We start from the raw sequence: 21,502 nt of genomic DNA, 5'->3' as shown, positions 1-21,502 counted from the left end.
ACTGGTTCTTTATAAATCTAAGGCGAGTTTATGCTTTCTACCAATGTATATTGAGCCCTTATAAGCATATATTATGCAAGAAGCTGTTTAATATACAAAGTTGTACTTTCAACAAGCATAGGCTCCAATGAGAGAAATGAAATTTATACTGAGCCACAAAACAAAGAAGGCTATAATAACTCTCCCATTTGTGGAGACCATAGGAAAGTGGAGACTGGAGGTATTATTGTGAGCAGGCAAGCTCAATCTGCCCAAAGTTTCCTTCCTTGAAACCTAAGTATCACATTGATAGGAAAAGTTAATCAGGTTGACCAGATGTCAGGACATCTGGAAGCACAAAGAAAGTATTGAATGTATTGCATGGTGATTATAATTAACAATACTGTATTGTACTCTTGAAATTTGCTATATGAGGTAACAGATATATTAATTAGCTGGATTGTAGTGATCATTTCACAGTGGTCCATAAGAAAACATTAGCATGATTATTTTGATGGTGGTGTACAGAATAGTTTAGAGAGAAAGGAGAGGTAGGAGGCCAACTTAGCAAACCATAGCAATAATTTAGAATTGTGCCAAACTTTGAGTAAGTTACTTAACCTTTATGCCTGAGTGTCCCATATTGTAAACAATGATAATAATATCGCCCACCTTATTGGATTTTGGTGTGGTTTAAACTATGTTAGTATTTATAAATTCCTCATTACAGTGGGAACATAATATGAACTTAAGGTGCTAGTTACTCGTATTGAAAGTCAAGATTGCTACTGTTACCTGATTGAAGCAATGCCCAAAATGTTGACTGAAGAGGAAAAAGTCAGGTTAAATCACAAAATTAAAATAATACTAAAACAAATATAGAGCATCCAAATCTAATTACGTAGCTCTAAACAGAAAGCCAGTACACTTTTGAAACAGCAGCCAAAATTAAATTAGGGAAAATGAGAGAAATAAAAATGTAAAGTAGATAAGAAACACTGTGTACTTTTTGCTAAGAAATTAATTTTCTTTTCTGAATAAAACCTCTCACTTAAGGTGTTTCATTTCAAAATGAGCTTTTTTAAAAAACGTCTTTATTGGAGTATAATTGCTTTACAATGGTGTGTTAGTTTCTGCTTTATAAAAAAGCAAATCAGCTCTACATATACATATATCCCCATATCTCCTCCCTCTTGCGTCTCCCTATACATTTGAAATCAGTCACCCTTTAAACTATTTCTTTCCTGGGCTTTCAAACTCCTGAAACTTTCATGTCTTTTTTATGCTCTGAGGAGAGAAGCTTCTGTTCAGCTACTGAGCGTGGATTAGCGCTTAAGCCTTCAAGGAGCCCATACTCTCAAATACCATTTAGTTTAGATCTTGACATTTTCTTTTATTCTTGATCTTTTTAAAAATCACTTATTGGACTTCCCTGGTGGTGCAGTGGTTGAGAGTCCGCCTGCCGATGCAGGGGACACGGGTTCGTGCCCCGGTCCGGGAAGATCCCACATGCCGCAGAGCGGTTGGGCCCGTGAGCCATGGCCGCTGAGCCTGCGCGTCCGGAGCCTGTGCTCCGCAACGGGAGAGGCCATGACAGTGAGAGACCCACGTACCGCAAAAAACATAAAAAAAAAATTAAAAATCCCTTATTACTGCACAAGATTTGTGTCCTTAAAATGAAAGGATACAAAGCGTGTCCAAAGGGTATTTTCAAAACAGTCTGTTTGGGGGGCAAACATTTATTTATAACTAAGCACTTGGATTGAGTTCTTCATTGGTTTAATCACAGACAAGCCTCGTGTTGCCCGTAGGTTCTCTAGATTTTAGAGGAAGGAAAGTAAATTTCAGATCCTTCTTCTTTTCATTCTTCTTTTCAGTTATCTTTTTTTTGTCTTTCTCATCACTTGAGTTTTTAGACATGAAATGTTGCAAACGTGCTGAAATTTTCAGTATATCAGAATAAACGGGTAATTCTCCTTCACTGGCTGGTTTCCATCCCTTGAGGGCAAGGACTGTCTTCTAGATATTTAGGATACATTTCTCTGTGATTTAGGTGAATAGAGAACAAGTGGTAAGGGATGGGTTTGAGGAAAGAAAGAGACAGAGGTATTTCCCATACATGATTGACTTCAAAAAATAGAAATAGATAAAAGACAAAAATTGACAAAGTAGGGCAAACAAAAAGAAAAGAACTAGACAAAATTTCTTTGTTTTTAGCATCCTTTTTTTCCTAGGCCCAGGCTTTCATCCTTGGAGCAAGCCAAACTTTCTTCTTATCTTGATGTAAGTTTTCCCAGCTTTAAAATCAACACATTAATATCTTGCTCATTTAAGACTGAGAGGACATAATGCATGAGTAATGTAATACATTTTACATTTTGTACATAATGTACATAATGTAATACATTATACATTTTACATAAGTAATGTAATAATATGTATTACATAAGTAATACATATTACATAAGTAACGTAATAATAACAAATACAAGCTCTGAAGTTAGATTATCAGGGCTTGATTCCTATATCTTAGTGACTGTCTTTAAAAAAATGTTTTTTCTGTGCCTCAATTTTGTCCTATGTAACATACAGTAATAATGAAGCCTAATAGTGTTGTTTTGTGAACGAAATGTGTTAATACATTTCAGATATTTAGATCAACATGTGACCAAGAGTATGTGTCCATCTTGGAAATTATAAAAGATTATATACCTATAAGGTATTGATTGATTCATCCAACAGTTTTTAAGTATTCACTTTGCTATGAGTGAGTTTAGGGATGGAGAAGGAAAACAACGTGTAAGGCATGGCTGCTTCTCTGAAGGAGACTATAATCTAATAAGGGAGATTAACTGTCAAAGGACAGCAAAGAACAAATGATAAAGGAAAATGGTAAAGAGATGCTTGTTTTGCCTGGTTTGGTCTAGGAAGGCTCCATGAGAGAAGTTAAGACTTAAGTCTGGGTTCAAAGGGTAGCTAGGATTCTAAAGAATGTGAATTGAAAAATGGAATTTCAAGTAAAGAATATGATGCAAAAAAGACATGAAAGCAGTGCAATTCAAGGAGAAAATTTAATGGGAGAAGTGACAAATGTTTCACAAGACTTTGGGATTAGTTCATGAAGGTTCTTGAATAGCAAGCTTCAGAATTTGAAATTTCTTTTATAAGCAGTGGGTGATAGTGATGTATTGGAAAGTTTTTTGTTGTTCTTGTTTTCATTTGTTTTTTGGTCTGAAGATATATGTGGCCAGAGCTGTGATTTAGGACATTTATTATGGTAATAGTTAATAAGTTGGGTTGGAGTAAAACAAATGTGACAGCAGGAGATCAGCTGGGAGGTTACTCGAACAGTGTTTCTTAAAGTGGGATTCCGCTAGATGTTAGTAACAAAAAGAAAGGGAGGGATGTTATACATGGGTGATTAAATGTATTTGTCAACTAAAATGAATACTTTCATGGAGTGGAATGAAAGAAGTTTTCAAAGGCTACTGAGCAAAAACAAAAAGTGAGACAGTCTAAGAAATTTTATAAATCCATCACAAAGTAGGAAAACAGTAAAAAATGTACATTAAAAAGAATAAAACAAATATGAGGGGCTTCCCTGGTGGCGCAGTGGTTGAGAGTCTGCCTGCCGATGCAGGGGACACTGGTTCGTGCTCCGGTCCGGGAAGATCCCACGTGCCGCGGAGCGGCTGGGCCCGTGAGCCATGGCCGCTGAGCCTGAGTGTCCGGAGCCTGTGCTCCGCAACGGGAGAGGCCACAGCAGTGAGAGGCCCGCGTATTGCAAAAAAAAAAACCAAAAAAAAACAAATATGAGGTGGTGAAAAGTTCAAATATATCAGTAACCACATAAATGTAAATAGATTATGCATTTGTTTTAATAAACAGAAGTCATAAATATATAAGCCAAACTGACAAATTTACTATCTTAAAGTGAAAAACTTCTGCATGAAAAGTTAAATTATGAAAAAGTGAAAGTCAAACTACAAAATAGGGGAAGGTATTTCCAATACATTTACCTGATAAAGGATTTAAAAGTAAAATATATTGAAATTTTTCTGCAAATCAACAGCAAAAAGGACAAAAAACAAATATAGTCTATCAACATGGGTAAAGCTCTATCATATAATTGAAAGTGAAAATTAGGCTTTATAGTATTTCGTACATGAAGTTTTATACTATTTGTGCAAAATTTGAAATATGAAAACAGTAATAAATATTGCTTATAAAGGTATAAAGATACCTTTATAATTCGATTGGAAGGATGTGCATTAACTTTAAGATAATATGTCATATGCAGTACATATATGAAAAAGAATTTTTTTTCTTTTACATCTTTATTGGAGTATAATTGCTTTACAATGGTGTGTTAGTTTCTGCTTTATAACAAAGTGAATCAGTTATACATATACATATGTTCCCATATCTCTTCCCTCTTGCGTATCCCTCCCTCGCACCCTCTGTATCCCACCCCTCCAGGCGGTCACAAAGCACAGAGCTGATCTCCCTGTGCTATGCGACTGCTTCCCACTAGCTATCTATCTTACGTTTGGTAGTATATATATGTCCATGCCACTCTCTCGCTTTGTCACAGCTTACCCTTATGAAAAAGAATTTAATGATTAGTAACTATTGACCCTAGAAGTTCTGGAATTTCTCAAAGATCATTACAAAACTTCACGTATAATTGACCTTTTCATAATTCTTTAAGTTCATTACCAAATCTGGCAGCTGTTTATGGCTAATTGAAATGAAACCAGTAACATCAGTTATAATCACATTTATTACCAGAAAACTCATGTCTGTTGTCAGTTGAAACCTTAGCATAAGTCCCTCATTTGAAATCAACATCTGAATATTATCATTACTTTTAAAGAACAGTGGATTACAAGAGGCATGGAATAATTCTATTTTAGGCTTAAACATTTTACTCAGGACAATTCAACAAGTATGTAAACTTAGGTCAAGTTGATATACTAATTTGAAATAGAAGTTGGAAATGTGTTTTCTGATTCAATATTTTAAAGATACTGTACTTATTAGTTTCAAAGAGGCACTAGGTATTCAAAAAACCACTAGGTGTTGAATCAACATTGGATGAGTCTGAAAATTTATATCTGGAAACTGAAGTAAAATAATGGTTTCACAAAGAGGACATAGTTTAATGGTAAGAAGTTATTCTCAGGTAGTCTGGAAAGCAGCATTTTACAGAAAGACTGCAGTTTATAAATTTGTCAAGAGCAGTTTTGGTAATGCAGTTGTTTAAATATCATATTAAACTCAATATATCTCAACTAAACTCATTTAGTTTAGTTTATATAACTAAACTCATTTCTTAGGTTTTCTGACAATTGCATAAATGCCATCATTCACTTGGTTATCTAGGTATAAAAACTTAGATATATCTTTAATTCTTCACTTGTATTGTTTATTGTAAAGTTCAGATTTTTCCTGTAATGTTTTTCATCCTGGGTTCATCTTCTCTCTCTCTGCTGCCCTCAACATTGGCTGAGTTGTAATCTCCTTCTCTGGTATGAATGTACTAATCACCTAATGAAACTTTTCTCTTGTCATAGTTATATTAACCCTACTACTGATCTAATATTTTAAAAATATTATTCCCATGTCACTCCCTTAATAAAACTGATCATTGACTCCATTTTCTGCTACATCAAATGAAAACTGTCTTTGATTTTTAAGGCTTTCTACCTTTTGTGTTTTTATTCTTTCTTTCTTTCCTAGGAGTGTGTGTGTGTGTGTGTTCCTCAATTCTCCCCATTCTTTTTTTTTTTTTTTAACATCTTTATTGGAGTATAATTGCTTTACAATGGTGTGTTAGTTTCTGCTGTATAACAAAGTGAATCAGCTATGTGTATACATATATCCCCATATGTCCTCCCTCTTGTGTCTCCCTCCCTTCCATCCTCCCTATCCCTCCCCTCTAGGTGGACACAAAGCACCGAGCTGATCTCCCTGTGCTATGCGGCTGCTCCCCATTCTTATATATCACGGGAGCATCTCACTTTTGGATTTTGCCCACAGATTTTTGCCTGGTGCAGGTAAAGGCAAAAATTAATGAAGACACAAAGATTTGAAACGTATGTGACTAAAAAGAGGAAATAAAAATCCTGGAAGGAGAAGTAAACTGAAGAGGAAATATTTTGATTTGGACATTTGACTTTCACTTACTGAACCCTATAGTAACTGGGTCCATAAAATAGAAACGTGCTGGTTGTACCTGGGAATAGAGTTTTCAGTGATTATTGAGTTATGCCTGTACAACTGACTGATGAAAATAAAATATTGTCAATTTCAAAAGCATAAGTTGATATAGAGCTAAAGAATACTCCGATTTTAGAGAAAGTAAAACCCAGAAGACATGGTTCTTTCCTGGAGATTTTGAGCAAAGAGATAGGATATTTTGTTCTGTGTCATGTCAGTGTTGGGCTCCTTGAAAGCAGGGAGCAGGAAGAGAGTAATTGTAAGACTCCCTCCAGTGCTGTGATTGTCTCTAAAGATTGCCACCTGCTTGGGTTACTGCTCTGCAGGTCTGCTCTGCAATTGGTTTTCATTCTCATGATAATGAATTGTCTCATGACAATTTCACACTCTCAACCTAAAACTTGCTGCTGCTGTGAAGTGTTTCATTTCTGGCTGTGACTCTAAACCATGTCTGTATTCTTTCCCAGTATTTCATTGATGGCCTGGTAGACAAATGCAGTAGAGAGAACTATAGATACTCAGGTGAAAAACAAAAAACACTTGGCCTCCTCAAAAGTTGGCAATGGTGAGATTTGGGGAATCATTGTTTGCCTTTTGTGAATTTCCAATTGTTTTTCTGGGTTATTAAGATAAAGAGAAAGCAAGAGCATAGAAACGGAAAAGATGAACACATTTATTTTGGTCTTTCCAACCATGAAACGAGAAAAAATGAGATATACATATTGTGCTTTAAGCATTTTTTCAATGTTAATGGATAGCAATATTCATATTTTGCATTAAACAGTGGTGAATGATGCAAAGCTCTTGAGTTAACAAAATTGGTGAGAACTTTCTCTTTTAAAATTGAACTTAAATTATGGTCTGAGGAGAAGGGAAATAAGTTTTTAATTTTTTGGTTCTGTGGTTTATATTTAAATAGGTGAGTGTTTATACAGAGACAGATGCATATTTATATTATTTATATATGTATATAAACTAAACTTTAAAAGTCAAATAGATATAAGGACAAATGCATTTATATATAAATATAAATGGATAGCCATATACACATAAAATGATAGCCTGCCTCTACTCCATTTCATCCTTTTTTGTTTGTTTGTTTCATCCTTAATGACCTCTGCTTTTTCAGTCGCAGATTATATAACCTAAAACAGAAATGGCCAGTAGAAGTATTTTTAAAACAATGAAGTAAAAACAATCCTTGAATTAGTGATAAGATTTCTTATATTTTTTGAGATACTAGTTAGTTTTTTGCTAAATTAAGTTACAGGTTAAAATAAATGTATTTAGACTTGTGGATATTTAAGAAAATGTATTTATATCCTCCATCCCCAGAAATATACTCTTTGCCTGTTTACAATGGGGGCTGCTTGGTGCCCCTTATAACACCTTTAAAGTTGTCTCTGGCTCATCTCTTTTCATTGCTCTTGTATTCTTAAGTATTTCTAATCAATTCACAGGTGGAGAAAAACCCTTTGGGTTTTACATTTATCAGAGAGCCACTGCATTTATGTCAGGGAACTCAGCAGGCTGTGAACTATATCCAGAGTTGCAGATGTGTACAAAGGAGGACCCGTAGTGGATATATTTGATTATAGTAGTCTACTCCTGGGCATACAGAAGCCACAGGACTGTAGACATTGCAATTGACAGCTGCAAGTCTTACAGGTTAGAGATGACATGTGCCTTGAAAAATCTAAGCATTTAAAAGAAATCAACCTGAAATACCCAATATTCCTGACCCTATACCACTATTTTTAAAATTTCATTTCATTTGTGACTTTTGTTTAATCTGTAATCCTAAATTTTCTGAGACTTCAGTTTACTTAAGGACATCTACCATAACTTAGAGAAAGAGTTGATGAATCTGATTGAAATCTTAAAGTCAAGATTGTTCCTGACCTGGCTCTCCCATATCTTTCTTCTCTTATCTCTCACCACCCTTACTGTGGTTCACTGCCCTCCACACTGGCCTCCTTGCAGTTCTTGGAATAATAGTTCACGCAGGCTCCCTCAACAGGGCATTTGCTCTTGCAATTTTGTCTTACTGAAGCACTCTTTCCCCAGATGTCTGTACCACTCTTTCTGTCACTTCCTCTAATACTAAAATGTAGGCTGCTGGGTGAGCCTTCCCTCACCATCCCTCCATAGCACTTAACACCATTGAAAAAAATACAGTTTACAAATACACTTATTTATTTGCCATCATCTGTCTACCCAATTGAAATGGATGTTAGAGGCAGGAACTTTGTTTCCACACGGACAGAAAGTTTGTGTGCTTTTTGCTGTTGCTATTATTATTATTTTTATCTGCATTTTTTTACAACTGTATCCACAGAACAAAGAGCTCTCAAATATTTTTTGAACAAATGGAATAGATAAGAGTGATTCTGGTATCGGTATATATTTGACAGCAATTAAATATAAGCCAGTGTTGAAAGTTCATATCTATATTGAAAAAGATAGCTAAAGCCAAATTCATCAGTGCATGAAGCTTAATCCTGTGTATTAACCACTTTTTACACAAACACAGAGTGTCTTTCAATAGTACCATACACAATTTGTGAGAGGAGAAAGACTCAGGACTAAGTAATTGAATTTACTCATAGCATAAGCCTGCAATAACCATTCCTGAATGGTCTTTGCTTATGTGTTTATTTGTTGTCTTGATATGTTCATCTTATATACAGTTATAAATAATTGAATCCTATACCCCAAGTTATCATTTATACAGTATCTTGATTTCAGAAGGGAACACAGGGACTTCCCTGGTGGTCCAGTGGTTAAGACTTTACCTTCCAGTGCAGGGGGTATGGGTTTGATCCTTGGTCGGGGAGCTAAGATCCCACATGCCTCACGGCCAAAAACCCAAAACATAAAACAGAAGCAATATTGTAACAACTTCAATAAAGACTTTAAAAATGGTCCACATAAAAAAATATCTTTAAAAAAAAATAAGGGAACACAAACAAAAGATGCTCCAGATATGCCACTGTCGTCTATATTCTTTAAAATCTCTGGAAACGAAGTTTGTGTGACTCCTTTTAGTGCAGTGGATCCTCAGGTTTGACAACTCCTATAATTAAAAATTCTCCCAAGTTTTTAACCAAAATTGTACATGAACAAAGTTCATTAGGTCAACATCTTATGATGGAACAGGCCCATTAAATCCGACTTTTGGTTAAGTTAAATCTTGGGAATGGATGCTGGATAAATAACGTCATTATGGCTATGAATTAAAGCAAAGAAATCAAACCATCTACATCACAGTGAGTCTTAAATGGAAAAAGGATGCCCTTTGTGTAAAATCTCCTTGAAAAGGAGAAAACACTGAAGAAAAGGGACTGCTATGAGGTAAAAGGTTTTCATCTGATGGAAGGGAATCAAGAGGGTATTTAACTATGGCAATCGGTCTGGCTGGCTAATGCAGTGTAAAACTGAGGTGTGGAGCAGCTGTGCATCCTGCGGATTTCTGTAGTCCTGGCAACAACGTGGAATTTTCTCGAAGGAAAATCTGAAGGGTACCCAGGAGCCTGTTTGGTGAGACAACGGGCATGTTTAGGAGATAACTTTGAGAAGGTGAAATCAGTTACTTCCTCAGGAGAGAGTGAAGCAGCATCTTGAACAGCAATGGGACAGGCAGGCGTGTCATCCGAGAAGGGACAGGACTCGGGAGAAGGTGAATCTTCCTGCAACCTATAAGTTCTGTTGCTAACTAGCCAAATGGTCCCTGCATCTTCAGATGCCCTTGAAGAGCCAAGCAGTGTCTGAAGAGACTGCACCCTGTCCTCCCACACACTGCTAAAGAAGGGCACTGAGTTATGTCCTGTCTTTTGGAACAAAAGTAAAAACACCTAATTTAAATTAAATTAGTAAAAATACCTAATTAAAAGTACCTAATTTAATTGGTGTGGTTCTCTTTCAGTCACTCGAAAAATTTGTATTTTTCATTTATAAGCAAAATAAAACCTATTCCTTTATTTTTTCTTCTCAGAGGAGTGATTTCCTGGTCTCAAGCGGCCATTTTTGCTGCTCATCTTCAGAATTCTCCAACATACCCGTATAAGGCATCAGTTCCAGGGCCTAAAGCAGACTAACACTATTAAAATCCCACTTGAAAAAGAGTAACAGGGAGGTGATTTCCTCGTGCTCCTATTAACTGTATGCTTCTGGTAAGAAGGTTGCTTTCAGACTGCTGACTCATGCTGAATTTGACTTCACATTGACAGAGAAAGACACTTCCAAATTCTCTGCACCAGGTCCCTTTTTACTACCATCACAAAGCAAACTATTTTGAAAAAAAAAAAAGCAAGGCGGAAAACAAAACTCTGCATTTATTAGCATTTATTAAATAATTAAGTTAAAAAATTCAACTAGACAGCAAAATATAACTAGTCCACAGTCATGATAATTCATACTATTTTTCCCAATAAATTATTTTGTTTTAATAAGTGTATTATGAGATTTCATTAGGCTTTTGAAATATCAAAAATAATTTAATTGAAACAGAAATTGAGGAACTTTGTGCAAAATACCTGGCCAGTAGTCTTCAAAACTGTCAAGGTCATGAGAAGCAAAAAAGGCTGAGAAACTGTCAAAGATCAGAGGAGATTAGGAGACAGGACCACTGAATGCACCGTGGTGACCTGGATTGGATCCCAAAACAGAAGAGGACATTGGTGTGAAAAACTGGTGACTTCTGAATAGAATCTGTAGTTTAGATGATAGTATTTTACTAACGTTAAGTCTTAGTTTTGAAAAATGTATCATGGTTATTTAGGATGTTAGTATTAGGAGAAGCTGGGTAAAATCTTTTTGGGAAATCTCTGCACCATTTTTGCCAGTGTTTATAAATCTAAAATTATCCCAGAACAAGAAAATAATAACTTAAGGGCCTTGGCTTGGTAAACAGTCTGTTACATCAGGTCTTTAACAATCAATTTTATCTATATGTGGTTGCCTCTGTTAATGTAATAGCAAAGAGATAAGATGCTATCGTAAATACCAAGTCTATTTTTCCTCATTATCCATTATCAGGTTTATTCTATAGCAGTATCAAGTGCCTAAATGGAAACATTTTTGCTTTCTGACTCATGTTTATCTCACTATTTAGTTAAAAATAATGTTGTCACACAAGCTGAGACATTGCAGTCAGGGAGTATGTTTGTTTACTTCCATGAATATTACAAGGCTTCATTGAATATCACCATGGTTCCTGAGCAATAAAGTGCACAGGGTACAGGGAAAAGTATTCTTCTGTAGGAAAGAACAGAAACTATATTACCAGGATTTTTGGTCTCAAATGCATTCAAAGAGGGTCTTCCTACCTCAACTAGAATTCCAAATCCACTAATAAATAATCAGGAGATAAATATGAATAATCTATATACTTTGCAAATGATATGTTTATTTATCTGCCTTGGATCTCTCACATTTCTACTCAGATTCATGTAACTATTTTTCACTTCCACAATATTACTGTTAATACTACTACTCCACTAATAAAAACAAGATCTAAAAAAGTATCTTTCTTAGAGTGGGCTGCCATAACACAATGCCATAGGCTGAGTGGCTTGAAAAACAGACATTTATTTTCTCACAGTTCTGGGGGTTAGAAGTCAAAGATCAAGGTCCAGCATGGTCAGGTTCTGGCAAGAGCCCTCTTCCCAGCTTGCAGATGACCAGCATCTCACTGCATGTCCACATGACCTCTTTTTCTGTGAGAGCATGGAGAGAAGGCAGGCTCTCTGGTGTCTTTTCTTACAAGGACACTAATTCCATCCTGAGGGCCCCACCCTCATGACTTCATCTAACCCTAATTACCTCCCAAAGCCCCATCTCCAACTACCATCACATTGGGGGTGAGGAATCCAACGAACCATATGCTGATATCATATTATTATCAATATTTATACTACCTTTTTTAGGTTGTTTTACCTTGAGGGTAGAGATCAGTAAGGGGTCAAAAAATAAATAAATAACTAGAACACAGTATGTGGAACACAAGTGTGTGGAGAGAACACCAGGAGATCTGAAGGAGTAGTCATAACTCCTTATGTCCTGGGCTGTGGTTAGAAATCTTGTTACAGAGGAGATGGGTCTCCACCTGGGTAGAGAAAGAGAGGTATATCCATGTGTGCTGAAAGCTCAGGGCTGTCCTTCATGTGCTTTTTGAAGCTACCAGTATGGAGCTAGGAAAGGAAGCAAGAGTAATATGAAATTGTGTGATTGTACTGTTATTGTGTTTATTCTGCTTTTATGATGAGAGGTCTTCCTGTGATTGTTCTGAGTGCCTTTGAACAGGAGAAACACTGTCTTCTAGTGAATAATAGACAGTGCACACTCCAGAGGAATTATAGTATCTGGCCTATATTAAAAAAAACAGTATAGGGCTTCCCTGGTGGCGCAGTGGTTGAGAGTCCGCCTGCCGATGCGGGGGGACGCGGGTTCGTGCCCCGGTCCGGGAGGATCCCACGTGCCGCGGAGCGGCTGGGCCCGTGGGCCATGGCCGCTGAGCCTGCACGTCCGGAGCCTGTGCTCCGCAAGGAGAGAGGCCACAGCAGTGAGAGGCCCGCGTGCCGCAAAAAAAAAAAAAAAAACAGTATAAATAAACTTTACAGTATAATTAAAGAAATAGAACAGAAGAGAGACCTTCAAGATAGCGGAGGAGTAAGACATGGAGATCACCTTCCTCCCCACAAATACATTAGAAATACATCTACATGTGGAACAACTCCTACAGAACACCTACTGAATGCTGTCAGACAACCTCAGACGTCCCCAAAGAGCGAAGAACAGATGCCCTCAGCGACCTACATGCAGAGGCGGAGCTAAATCCAAAGCTGAACCCCAGGAGCTGTGCGAACAAAGAAGAGGAAGGGACATCTCTCCCAGCAGCCTCAGGAGCCGCAGATTAAAGCTCCACAATCAACTTGATGTACCCTGCATCTGTGAAATACATGAATAGACAACAAATCATCCCAAAATTGAGGCAGTGGACTTTGTGTGATTTTGTCTGTATAGCTTTGCTTTTACAATTTCTCTTGGGGTTCTGTCTGTCCTTTTTTATTTTTATTTTTTAGGGTAGTTTTTAGTGCTTGTTATCGTTGATGGATTTGGTTTTTGGTTTGGTTGCTGTCTTCTTTCTTTCTCTTTTTTATTACTATATATTTTTTTAAAATTTTCAATAATTTTTTTACTTTTTATTTTAATAACTTTATTTTATTTTACTTTTTTCTTTCTTTTTTCTCCCTTTTCTTCTCAGCCGTGTGGCTGACAGGGCCTTGGTACTCTAACTGGGTGTCAGGCCAGTGCCTCTGCGGTGGGATAGCGGAGTTCAGGACATTGGTCCACAAGAGACCTCCCGGCTCCATGTAATATCAAATGGTGAAAGCTCTCGCAGAGATCTCCATCTCAACTCTAAGAGCCACCTCCACTCAACGACCAGCAAGCTTCAGTGCTGGACACCCCCTGCCAAACAACTAGCAAGACAGGAATGTAACCCCACCCATTAGCAGAGAGGCTGCCTAAAATCATAATAGGGTCACAGACACACCAAAACACACCACCAGATGTGGTCCTGCCCACCACAAAGACAAGATCCAGGCTCATCCACCAGAACACAGGCACCAGTCCCCTCCACCAGGAAGCTTACACAACCCAGTGAACCAACCTTAGCCACTTTGGGGGCAGACACCAAAAACAATGGGAACTACAAACCTGCAGCCTGCAAAAAGGAGACTCCAAACACAGTAAGTTAAGCAAAATGAGAAGAGAGAAACACAAAGCAGATGAAGGAGCAAGGTAAAAACCCACCAGACCAAACAAATGAAGAGGAAATAGGCAGTCTACCTGAAAAAGAATTCAGAATAATGATAGTAAAGATGATCCAAAATCTTGGAAATAGAATGGAGAAAATACAAGAAACGTTTAACAAGGACGTAGAGGAACTAAAGAGCAAACAAACAATGATGAACAACACAATAAATGAAATTTAAAATTCTCTAGAAGGAATCAATAGCAGAATAACTAAGGCAGAAGAATGGATAAGTGACCTAGAAGATAAAATAGTGGAAATAACTACCACAGAGCAGAATATTGAAAAAAGAATGAAAAGAATCGAGAACAGTCTCAGAGACCTCTTGTACAACATTAAATGCGCCAACATTCGAAATATAGGGGTCCCAGAAGAAGAAGAGAAAAAGAAAGGGACTGAGAAAATATTTGAAGAGATTATAGTTGATAACTTCCCTAATATGGGAAAGGAAATAGTCAATCAAGTCCGGGAAGCACAGAGTCCCATACAAGATAAATCCAAGGAGAAACATGCCAAGACACATACTAATCAAACTATCAAAAATTAAATACAAAGAAAAAATATTGAAAGCAGCAAAGGAAAAACAACAAATAACACACAAGGGAATCCCCATAAGGTAAGCAGCTGATCTTTCAGCAGAAACTCTGCAAGCCAGAAGGGAGTGGCAGGGCATATTTAAAGTGATGAAAGGGAAAAACCTACAACCAAGATTACTCTACCCAGCAAGGATCTCATTTAGATTCTACAGAGAAATTAAAACCTTTACAGACAAGCAAAAGCTAAGAGAATTCAACACCACCAAACCAGCTTTACAGCAATGCTAAAGGAACTTCTCTAGGCAAGAAGCGCAAAAGAAGGAAAAGACCTACAAAAACAAACCCAAAACAATTAAGAAAATGGTAATAGGAACACACATATTGATAATTACCTTAAACGTAAATGGATTAAATGCTCCAACCAAAAAACATAAACTGGCTGAATGGATACAAAAACAAGACCCATATATATGCTGTCTACAAGAGACCCACTTCAGACCTAGGGACACCTACAGGCTGAAAGTGAGAGGATGGAAAACAATATTCCATGCAAATGGAAGTCAAAAGAAAGCTGGAGTAGCAATTCACATATCAGACAAAATAGACTTTAAAATAAAGATTATTACAAGAGACAAAGAAGGACACTGCATAATGATCAAGGGATCAATCCAAGAAGAAGATATGACAATTGTAAATATTTATGGACCCAACATAGGAGCACCTCAATACATAAGCCAAATGCTGACAACCATAAAGGGGGAAATTGACAGTAACACAATCATAGTAGGGGACTTTATCACCCCACTTTCACAATGGACAGATCATCCAAAATGAAAATAAAGAAACACAAGCTTTAAATGATACATTAAATAAGATGGACTTAATTGATATTTATAGGACATTCCATCCAAAAACAACAGAATACACTTTCTTAAGTGCTCTTGGAACATTCTCCAGGATAGATCATATCTTGGATCACAAATCAATCTTGGTAAATTTGAGAAAACTGAAATCATATCAGGTATCTTTTTCAACCACAATGCTATGAGACTAGATATCAATTACAGGAAAAAATCTGTAAAAATTACAAACACATGGAGGCTAAACAATACAGTACTAAATAACCAAGAGATCACTGAAGAAATCAAAGAGGAAATCAAAAAATACCTAGAAACAAATGACAATGTAAACACGACAACCCAAAACCCAGAGATAAACCCACGCACCTATGGTCAACTAATCTGTGACAAAGGAGGCAAGGATATACAATGGAGAAAAGACAGTCTCTTCAATAAGTGGTGCTGGGAAAACTGGACAGCTACATGTAAAAGAATGAAATTAGAACACTCCGTAACACCATACACAAAAATAAACTCAAAATGGATTGAAGACCTAAATGTAAGACCAGACACTTTAAAACTCTTAGAGGAAAACATAGGCAGAACACTCCATGACATAAATCACAGCAAGATCCTTCCTGACCCACCTCCTAGAGAAATGCAAATTAAAACAAAAATAAACAAATGGGACCTAATGAAACTTAAACCTTTTGCACAGCAAAGGAAACCATAAACAAGACAAAAAGACAGCCCTCAGAATGGGAGAACATATTTGCAAATTAAGCAACTGACAAAGGATTAATCTCCAAAATTTACAAGCAGCTCATGCAGCTCAATATCAAAAAAACAACCCAATCCAAAAATGGGCAGAAGACCTAAACAGACATTTCTCCAAAGAAGATATACAGATTGCCAACAAACACATGAAAGGATGCTCAACATCACTAATCATTAGAGAATTGCAGGTGAAAAACACAATGAGGTATCACCTCACAACCATCAGAATGGCCATATTCAAAAAATCTACAAATAATAAATGCTGGAGAGGGGGTGGAGTAAAGGGAACCCCCTTGCACTGTTGGTGGGAATGTAAATTGATACAGCCACTATGGAGAAGAGTATGGAGGTTCCTTTAAAAACTAAAAATAGAACTACCATATGACCCAGCAATCCCACTACTGGGCATATAGCCTGAGAAAAGCATAATTCAAAAAGAGTCATGTACCGCAATGTTCATTGCAGCTGTATTTACAGTAGGTAGTTCATGGAAGCCACCTAAGTGTCCATCGACAGACGAATGGATAAAGAAGATGTGGCACATATATATAATGGAATATTACTCAACCATATAAAGAAATGAAATTGAGTTATTTGTAGTGAGGTGGATGGACCTAGAGACTGTCGTACAGAGTGAAGTCAGAAAGAGAAAAATAAATACCATATGCTAACACATATGTATGGAATCTAAAAAAAAAAAAAAAAAAGGTTCTGAAGGACCTAGGGGCAGGACAGGAATAAAGACGCAGACGTAGAGAATGGGCTTGACACTGGGAGGGGGAAGGGTAAGCTGGGACGAAGTGACAGAGTGGCATGGACATATATACACTACCAAATGTAAAATAGATAGCTAGTGGGAAGCAGCTGTATAGCACAGGGAGATCTGCTCGGTGCTTTGTGACCACCTAGAGGGGTGGGACAGGGAGGGTGGGAGGGTGACCCATGAGGGAAGAGATATGGGGATGTATGTATATGTATAGCTGATTCATTTTTTTATGAAGCAGAAACTAACATTGTAAAGCAATTATACTCCAATAAAGATGTTTAAAAATAAATAAATAAATAAATTTTAAAAATAAAAAAGAGAAATAGAACAGAAATACAGTGATCTTAGTTTCTGGCTATAGAGAATGTAAACTCCAGCAAAAATATGCATTTCTATAAAAGTTTGAAATATTAAATTTGCATTTCTAGACCTCTTTAGTTATTGAAAAAAGTCTCATTTTATTGATTTGACTTAAACATACCTGTGGATGGAGGGTTTTAAGGTGGGCATCAGGTGACAGTGTAAGAGCCAACATGAATTATTCCTGTAAAATCAGGAAGAGTCCAGAAAGAAGGGCCTGTGTTTGTGTAATATATAGCCCTGCTTTTTTTTTAAACAAAGCTGAAGAGATGTGTGTTCAGACAGATGTGTGTTCAAATCCTGACACTCTTACTGTCTTACTATCTTTATCCTAAAATGAAGACAACCTACCTCATATAGTAGGTATAAGGATTAAATGTGTCTATAAATTTTAAAATGTATTGCACATAATAAGTGTTTAGTAAATAGTAGGTGCTATAAAAGCATAGAAGGGCGTGACAGATGTGTCCATTATAAAAAGATATCTGTTTCATTTTCTAAAGCAGTATATGAGCATTTTTTATAATGAACACTGTAAGTTAATTTTTAAATGTGATGTTTTTCCAAAGAATATTGAACATTATGAAAGTGCTTAATCTTAGTAAATTTTTACTTCATTATCATGGAAAACAGAATTGTTTGTCACCAGGATGGTGAGAATAAATACTTTATATGGTGTTGATACCCAGATGATTTAGTTAGATTAAAGAGGATTGAAGCCAGTGCACTGAAAATGTCATAGCATAAAATCTTTTCATATAAAATTTGTTTATATTTAATATTGTTTTTAAAATTTGCTATAATTTTAAAGAATAACATGCCTCTGAATTCCCAATTTTTTTCTCTCTGTAAGATAAGTGCATGTAAAACAATTTATTCCCCCGGATTAGTTGAACAGATAAATCCCTGATGCTACTAAACTCACGTACAAAAGATATAATGGGATTCCTTTATTTACTTTCAGATTTTCCGACGTTGCTGGTTGGTTTTTAAGAAGGCGTCTAGTAAAGGACCCAGAAGGCTAGAAAAATTTCCAGATGAAAAGGCAGCATATTTCAGAAACTTTCATAAGGTAAGTCACAGTCTTTGGAATCTCTGGGGAATAACTGTACCCTTGGCAACAACTGTGGAGACATTTCTTTTGATAGATGAAGTCTGCAGAGGCAAAAATGCATGGCCAGGATAAAATGTCCCTGCACTGATAAAATGCAAAAGTTGTTCTTCTCCTTTATTTTAATCATCTGCTATAAATGCCAGTGGTACCTCTGCAAAATGAAAGACTCATTTTTATTGCTACTTTGCAAAATGAGATGACTCATAACTCAACCAGATCATTTCCCAAGGTGCTGAGTAGGCATTTTCCCTCTTTTCATTTTTCACTTTGATTTCAAGCGTGGGCAATGTTTTGGAGATAAAACTTTTGAGGCTGGTGTTAGCAGTGTTAACGACACTTAATGTACAAAGCATTTGCTCTTTTCAGCATAACGAGAACGATCGTCATGTATGCTGATGTGTGGAGGTGTGACTTAAACCCTATGAATGAAATAGCGATTTCCTAAGAATTAAAAGTATGTAAGACGTTGCCCTAGAGTGATACTAAATGTGCTGCTGAAAGTTCTCTCTGGTGATAATGTCCAAAAAGAGTTAAGTATTCGATAGTAATGTGGAGGATTCATGATCAGAATGCAGAATTGTGAAACAGCATTGCTTTTTTGATAGAATGCCTACATAAGCTCAGGAAAGACTTTAATTCCTCACTGGTGGTAACATAGAGTAAGTTACCCTGAATAATGTAATTAGTCTGTGGAATTTATTTTATGTGAGGTATAGTGCTAATTTCTTCTTTTATTAAAAATAGAGTGCTTGCCAGGGATGAGGGGGGTGGGAGGGATAAATAGGCACAGGACTGAGGATTTTTAGGACAGTGAAACTACCCTTTATGATACTATAATGGTGGATGTATGTCATTATAAATCTGTCCAAAGCCATAGAACGTACAACACCAAGAGTGAACCTTACTGTAAAATATGGACTTTGGGTGATTATGTTGTATCAAAGTAGGTTCATGAGTTATAACAAATGTACCATCTGGTGGGGATATTGATAATGGGGGAGGCTAGGTATTTGTGAGGGCAGGTTGCATACGGGAAAGCTCTGTACTTTCTGCTCAATATTGCTGTGAACGTAACACTGCTCTAAAAATTAAAGTCTATTAAAAATAGATCATTCAGCAGTAATGTGCTAACCAATCCTATTACACAAATAACTAGCAATCTTTTGTATTAGATTTGAACCTATATCATAAGGCTTAAAATGTGAATTTCTTTAACTCTCTATGAGGTATTCTGTATTTTAATATAGATTTACTAATAGAGAATCCAAGTTCAAGTTCCTGCCCAGCCACTTACAAGCTCATAGGAGTCTGGTTTTCTCATGAGGACATGGATTTTAAAATTGTAATATTACATGTCTCTTTTGAAGACTATTTAAGATAGAGTATCAAATAACAACCAACACAGTGATGCAGGTTCTTACTATATGAAAAATTATTTGCAGCCTGAAGTCATATTGATATTTTGTATGATGATGATGACCATGGCAATAATTTTAAGCCTCACTTAATGACAAACTGCCAGGTCGTGAAATGTAAGTCTGTAACGTTTAGTTTTTGAGTAAAATTTTGGAAGACGGAGCATAGTATATATTCTGTGTATTCCTGGTCAGAACGCCTGCCTGCTGGTCAGTGCTGTACTCTGGCTGGACGCTCTCTAGCCAGCGCACCTAGAGTCCACGTACTCATGATTCAGCCATCTTCTACTTGCAAAATGGCAACATTATAAGCAGTATTATAACCACCTATAAGGGTTAATAATTTAGACAAAGATAAGTATAAGCTGTCTGCTTTACACGATGCACTGGGGAGCACGAGGAGATGTATGAGGCACAGTCCTTGCCCTGAAAGAGCTTGTATTCCAGAGGAAAAGACACACATATGCAGATAATTTTGATTCAATATGAACAAGTCTTAATAAATTGAAAAGGGTTGAGGTCATAAAGAGTGTGTTCTCTGACCATAAATTATTTAAATTAGAAATCAATGTTATCTAGTAAATGCTAAATATTTGGTAATTAACATAGTCTAAGGGGTAATAATTCCAAGGCAATGTAGTAGTCACAGAGGCTATTAGCAGGTATTCTAAACTCAAAGTTAATAAAAACACAAATATCAGCATGTGTGGAATAGAGCTATACCGGTGAGTACAGGGAAATATATAGCTATGAGTTCTTACATTAGAAAGAAACAATAAATGCAGGAGAAAATATCAATGAAACAGAAACCAAAATAGCAGTCAGGAAATTTTGTAAAGTCAATAGCTGTTTCTTTTACAAAAAAAATCACTCACTTGATAAACTCTTAACCAAATTTATCAGGAAAAAAATAATAAGAAAAATCAAAGGCTGGTAAGAGTAGAGGGGTTATCACTACAAATTCTACTTGACAGCTTAAAGGAAATAGACAAACTCCTTGAAAGATACAAACTACCTAGTCTTATTCAATAGCTGAAGACCTAATAAAAACTTTGAACTTATATAGTTCACAACTTTCCCACCAAGAAAACTTCAGGTCCATATCATTTCACTTGTTAATACTACAACATATTTAAAGGGAAAAAATTAATCCACATAAATACTTAAGGAAAATATAAAAAGGAGGAAACCCTTTCCAACTCACTTTATCAGACTGATATTATCTGAAAACCAAAACTAGACAAAGACACTAGGGGAAAGTGACTGATCAATATCCCTACAAATCAGAACATTTAAACAAAATATTAGGAAATCTAATTCAACAATATGTTAAAATAACATGATCAAGTAAGATTTACGATAGAAATGCAAGGTTGTTTTAACATTTGAAAATCGACCAATGTAATAATGTAGAAACAAAGAGAAAATATATCATGGGATCCTTTAAATGTATACAGAAAGACATTTCTGTATGCATATAAAGACAAAATTCAACATCCATTTATGATTTAAAACTCTCAGAACATCAAGGACAGAATGAACTTCCTTAATCAGAAAAAAAGCATCTAACAAATACCTACAGAAAAGAAAAAGAAAACTCTGTTTCTATGCTCAGTGACATAATCGTTTGTTGAAAATGCATGATCGTCTTCAAAACAAATACCAGAACTAATGAATG

The 21,502-nt window shown here is 36.3% G+C and overlaps 1 protein-coding gene across 1 annotated transcript in view; it reads left to right on the top strand.

Moving 5' to 3' along the window:
* The window catches only part of DOK6 (docking protein 6), a 392,906-nt gene that overhangs the window by 115,210 nt on the left and 256,194 nt on the right, over window positions 1-21,502 (top strand). Inside the window, exon 2 of the mRNA XM_065890010.1 lies at window positions 18,260-18,367. Within this exon, the coding sequence (XP_065746082.1) occupies window positions 18,260-18,367 (108 nt within the window). The remainder of the gene's footprint in view (window positions 1-18,259; window positions 18,368-21,502) is intronic.

This window comes from Phocoena phocoena, chromosome 13 (assembly GCF_963924675.1).
Source record: "Phocoena phocoena chromosome 13, mPhoPho1.1, whole genome shotgun sequence".
In the NCBI taxonomy this organism is placed as follows: Eukaryota; Metazoa; Chordata; class Mammalia; order Artiodactyla; family Phocoenidae; genus Phocoena; species Phocoena phocoena.
Note: the sequence above shows the minus strand (reverse complement) of the source record. Positions and strands in the feature narration are given on the sequence as shown.